This window comes from Salvelinus sp. IW2-2015, linkage group LG26, assembly GCF_002910315.2.
Source record: "Salvelinus sp. IW2-2015 linkage group LG26, ASM291031v2, whole genome shotgun sequence".
NCBI lineage: Eukaryota > Metazoa > Chordata > Actinopteri > Salmoniformes > Salmonidae > Salvelinus > Salvelinus sp. IW2-2015.
Window position 1 is genome coordinate 10,300,139 of NC_036866.1, and position 4,697 is coordinate 10,304,835.

General features: G+C 39.9%; 1 protein-coding gene across 2 annotated transcripts in view; it reads left to right on the forward strand.

Annotated features, from left to right (window-relative positions):
• Window positions 1-4,404, forward strand: part of LOC111953012 (N-acetyllactosaminide beta-1,3-N-acetylglucosaminyltransferase 3) — a 22,093-nt gene extending 17,689 nt beyond the window's left edge. For both annotated transcript variants that reach the window (XM_023972075.3, XM_023972074.3), the window contains exon 2: window positions 2,127-4,404. In XM_023972075.3, coding sequence (XP_023827843.1) covers window positions 2,137-3,297 — 1,161 coding nt within the window. In that variant the 5' untranslated portion in view covers window positions 2,127-2,136 and the 3' untranslated portion in view covers window positions 3,298-4,404. The remainder of the gene's footprint in view (window positions 1-2,126) is intronic.
• Window positions 4,405-4,697: the final 293 nt, after the last annotated feature.

A 4,697-nucleotide genomic window follows, 5' to 3' on the forward strand; every position in this document is an offset into this window, starting at 1 on the left:
CAACATTAACAATGTCTACACTGTATTTCTGATCAATTTGATGTTATTTTAATGCACAAAAACTAGCTTTTCTCTCAAAAACAAGGACATTTCTAAGTGACCCCAAACTTTTGAACGGTAGTGTACATTTAAAAACATTAACATGTAGTGTGTGTGTGTGTTGTTGTGGTGTGTGTGTGTGTGTGTGTGTGTGTGTGTGTGTGTGTGTGTGTGTGTGGTGTGTGTGTGTGTGTGTGTGTCCATTTATCAGTTACACATGCATGTCAGTACATCCTTAGGAAAAATTGCTTTTCTTTCTGATGTTTATTGTGCATGCAGCTAAATGTAAGTGCCAAAAAAACTGTTGTCTTGTTGTTTGGAGCTAAATGTCTGTGTTAAACTTGCTAGCTAGCTTGAATACTCCTGCTAGCGTTAGCATTTGCATTGTCATCTGGAATGCATTACTATTTAGCAAGCTTATTAGCGCATTTGTCAGCATTCCATCGAATATGGGAACATCTGTTTTACAGTAAACACACCAGTGTGTCACACACATGTAAAGTGCCCTCCGTAATTATTGGGACAGTGACCATTTTGTTGTTGTTTTGGCTCTGTATACAGCACTTTGGATTTGAAATGATATGACTGAAACTGAAGTTAAATTGCAGACTGACAGCTTTAATTTGAGGGTAATTCCATCCATATCGGTTGAACCGTTTGGAAATTACAGCACTTTTTGTACATAGTCCCCCCATTTTAGGGGACCAAAAGTATTGTGACAAATTCACTTATTTGTGTATGAAAGTAGTCAAAAGYTTWGTATTTGGTCCCATATTCCTGGCACGCAATGATTACATCAAGCTTGTGACTCTACAAACTTGTTGGATGCATTTGCGCTTTGTTTTGGATGATATTGTTATATTCCCCAGCAGGAAAACCAAACAATGTCACTCAAACAGAAGGGGGAACTAACAATGAAAGACTGACAACCAAAATGGAACAGGTGCGGGTTCTGAATAACACTCATGGGTGTGTCCACTGAAAGTAGACTAGCAACAACAACTGGAACCTAAAATACACCCATATTTGCCGAAGAAGAAGCAAACAAAATAAAAACCCACACCAACCTTAAAGACAGGACGCAAACCAAAAAGTGGCACAAAGCAAAAACAGGACAGATCAGATAAAAGATTGTTTGTCTAGAAATCAAAATGGGGAGAGCCAACTAAAGGTGTTAACCCTGCACATTTCTCAAGCCAACACAGGTGAAACCTCCTTCCGACTAGGGAGATGGACTACCCAGTCGGTGCGCCCTACTTCTCACGCGCTATATGTGCTAAAGTCCAACATCAAAACATATATAGAAAAACCAAATCCTGTAAAACTTATTTACAATAAAAGTGACTCCAAAATTACACAATACATTATTTACCATTCATTTATTTTTGGCACAAAATAATCTGAAACAACCAAAACAAAAAGCAAATGCATCCAACAAGTTTTTGGAATCACAAGCTTGATGCAATTGTTGCGTGCTAGGAATATGGGACCAAGTACTAAACTTTTGACTACTTTAACACACATAAGTGACCTTGTCTCAATACTTTTGGTCCACCTAAAATGGGGGGAATATGTACAAAAAGTGCTGTAATTTCTAAACAGTTCACCTGATTTTTAAAATGTATTTAACCAGGCAAGTCAGTTAAGAATAAATTCTTATTTACAATGACTGCCTACCCCAGCCAAACCCGGACGACGCTGGGCCAATTGTGCTCCGCCCTATGGGACTCCCAATCACGGCCAGATGTGATACAGCCTGAATTCAAACCAGGGACTGTAGGGACGCCTCTTGCACTCAGATGCAGTACCTTAAACCGCTGCTCCACTCGGGAGCTCATGGATGAAAATATCTTCAAATTAAAGCTGCCAGTCTGCACTTTAACCTCATAGTCAGAGTGCTGGAGTACTGAGCCAAAACAACAATAAAATGTGTCACTGTCCCAGTAATTACAGAGGGCACTTAATCTCTGGCCCATTTTGTACCTTTAATGCCTTGTTTTTTTTGTACCTTTAATGCCTTGTTTTTTTTGTACCTTTAATGCCTTGTTTTTTTTGTACCTTTAATGCCTTGTTTTTTCTCATTACAGAGCAACAAAAATGAGAAGGTCGTCTCGTTTGCTTGAGTCTACAGCTTTACTTGTGATCAGCATTCTGTGCTTGGTCATCATTTTTATTAAAGAGGACATTCGTCCTAAAAAACCCTCAAACCATTTCCAGATAAACAGGAGGGAATCAACCTATCAAAACAGACCTCAGAAACCAACCAGTGAGAGCGCAGGTGTTTCTACCTGGGGCCCTTGTGAACGGAATGAGTCTGCGGCCAATGTGTCAGGGTTTTCCTCTCTGCCAGTTCACATCCAAGACTTCCTCTTCTATCGTCACTGCCGCCACTTCCCAATGCTGCTGGATGTACCTGATAAATGTGGAGACCCTCACAAGTCTGCTGACGTCTTCCTTCTGCTGGTCATAAAAAGCTCACCTGCGAATTATGACCGCCGTGAGGTACTACGGAAAACCTGGGCCAAGGAGAGACTGCAGAATGGAGTCTGGATCCACAGGATTTTTCTCTCGGGAACCACAGGCACAGGCTTTGAGAAGCGCAAGCTAAACAAGCTTCTACGACTGGAGAACCGTGAGCATAATGACATCTTGCAGTGGGACTTCAACGACTCCTTCTTCAACCTCACCCTGAAGCAGATTTTGTTCTTAGAATGGATGGACAAGAACTGCCGCCAAGCCCGATTTCTCCTCAACGGTGACGATGATATCTTCGCCAACACAGATAACATAGTGGACTACCTTCAGAGTCTAAAAGACAATGATGGTGACAAGCACCTTTTTGCAGGTCATCTAATCCGCTATGTAGGACCCATTAGAGAGTCAGGGAGCAAATACTATGTCCCAGTCCAGGTTCAAGAGTCAGACTCATATCCCCCTTACTGTGGGGGTGGGGGCTTCCTGCTCTCTGGAAACACAGCTATGGTCATTTACAAAATGACCCATACCATTCCCATTTTGCCAATTGATGATGTCTACATGGGAATGTGTTTGGAAAAGGCTGGTCTTGGGCCAGAGTCCCATTTCGGAGTCAGGACTGCTGGACTTCATGTCCCCTCCCAAAACGTGGACACTTTCGATCCTTGTTATTACAGGGAAATCATTTTAGTACACAGATTTCTGCCACATCAGATATATATTATGTGGCACGGAATACATGAACCTAACTTGAAATGTAGTAATTCGCAAGGTTCTCTTTAGCCATCTGTCCTGTTGAAATCAGTTTCCTGCTGAGGTTTGTTTTTCCAGTCTTTTTTTTTCAAACATGTGTTATGTCTGAAAGTTGTTTTTGTTGTTGTTGTAAATACAGACTAATTTTAAGATGTAAGTTATGGGATTGATTGCTTCTTCTGTGTATGTACATTGAAATTATCAAAGTTTATATAATGTTTTGTTTTAAGTCATTATCACTTCTTTCTATTTAATAAATGAAAACATGCATATAAAAAAAAAAATATGATATTGATTCTATATCAAACGCTAATAAAATAATATGCATCTTTGATTTTTGCCATGTGTATGGCTTTAGGTCATTCTGGCGATTGTTAAGTAATTGATGAGGTAAATATTATTGAGTATATAAATATATAAACCCACCGGACCACAAATAAGCCATATTTCACAATAATTTCCACTGCAGATTACCATAAACAATGGATTTCATGAATTAATATTTTATTTAACCAGGCAAGTCAGTTAAGAACAAATTCTTATTTACAATGACAGCCTACCCCAGCCAAACCCGGATGATGCTGGGCAAATTATGCGCTGCCCTATAGGACTCACAATCAAGGCTGGATGTGATACCGCTGCGCCACTCGGGAGTCTACACAGAATCTGTCATCCTTTTCTCTGCAGTACTTCAGCTGTAGCCACACATTTTAACGTTTATAGTATGAAAGTAATACTATTATTACATAAACCAAGTAGAGACATGGGGTGGCAGGTAACCTAGTGGTTAGAGCATTGGGCCAGTAAACGAAAGGTTGCTGGATTGAATCCCTGAGCTGACAAGGTAAGAATCTGTTGTTCTGCCCCTGAACAAGGCACTGTTCCCCGGTAGGCCGTCATTGTAAATAAGAATCTGTTCTTAACTTAAACTGTTCTTAAGTTAAATAAAAAAACTTTTGGAAGCATACAAACAACATTCTGTTATTACAAGTGCCTAATACTGTATTGGCAAGGGGGATACTTAGTAATTTGTTCAACTGAAATGTGTCTTCCACATTTATCCCAACCCCTCTGAATCAGAGAGGTGCGGCGGGCTGCCTTAACTGGCATTGTTATTAAAGTAAACGATTCACAACACATTCTTGATTAATCATTTTCTTAACATTTTTCACTTGTGTAACTACAATGCCTCAGGAATCCCCCACCACCCACTAAGCTCAGAACAAGCCTGCCCAACTAGCACAGTGGATGATTACATGGGCTGCTATATATAATTAACATTTCATTATTTATTTTTCCATATTTTCTCATTGTTTCTGTGATGAAAAATACAATTCTTTAAGAGGCCTGTGTAGTATTTTGATACTTTGTGCAAGGCAATTGATAAGCATTAAAAACTTTGTGGATGGAGCCTCCTGAGTGGCGGAGTG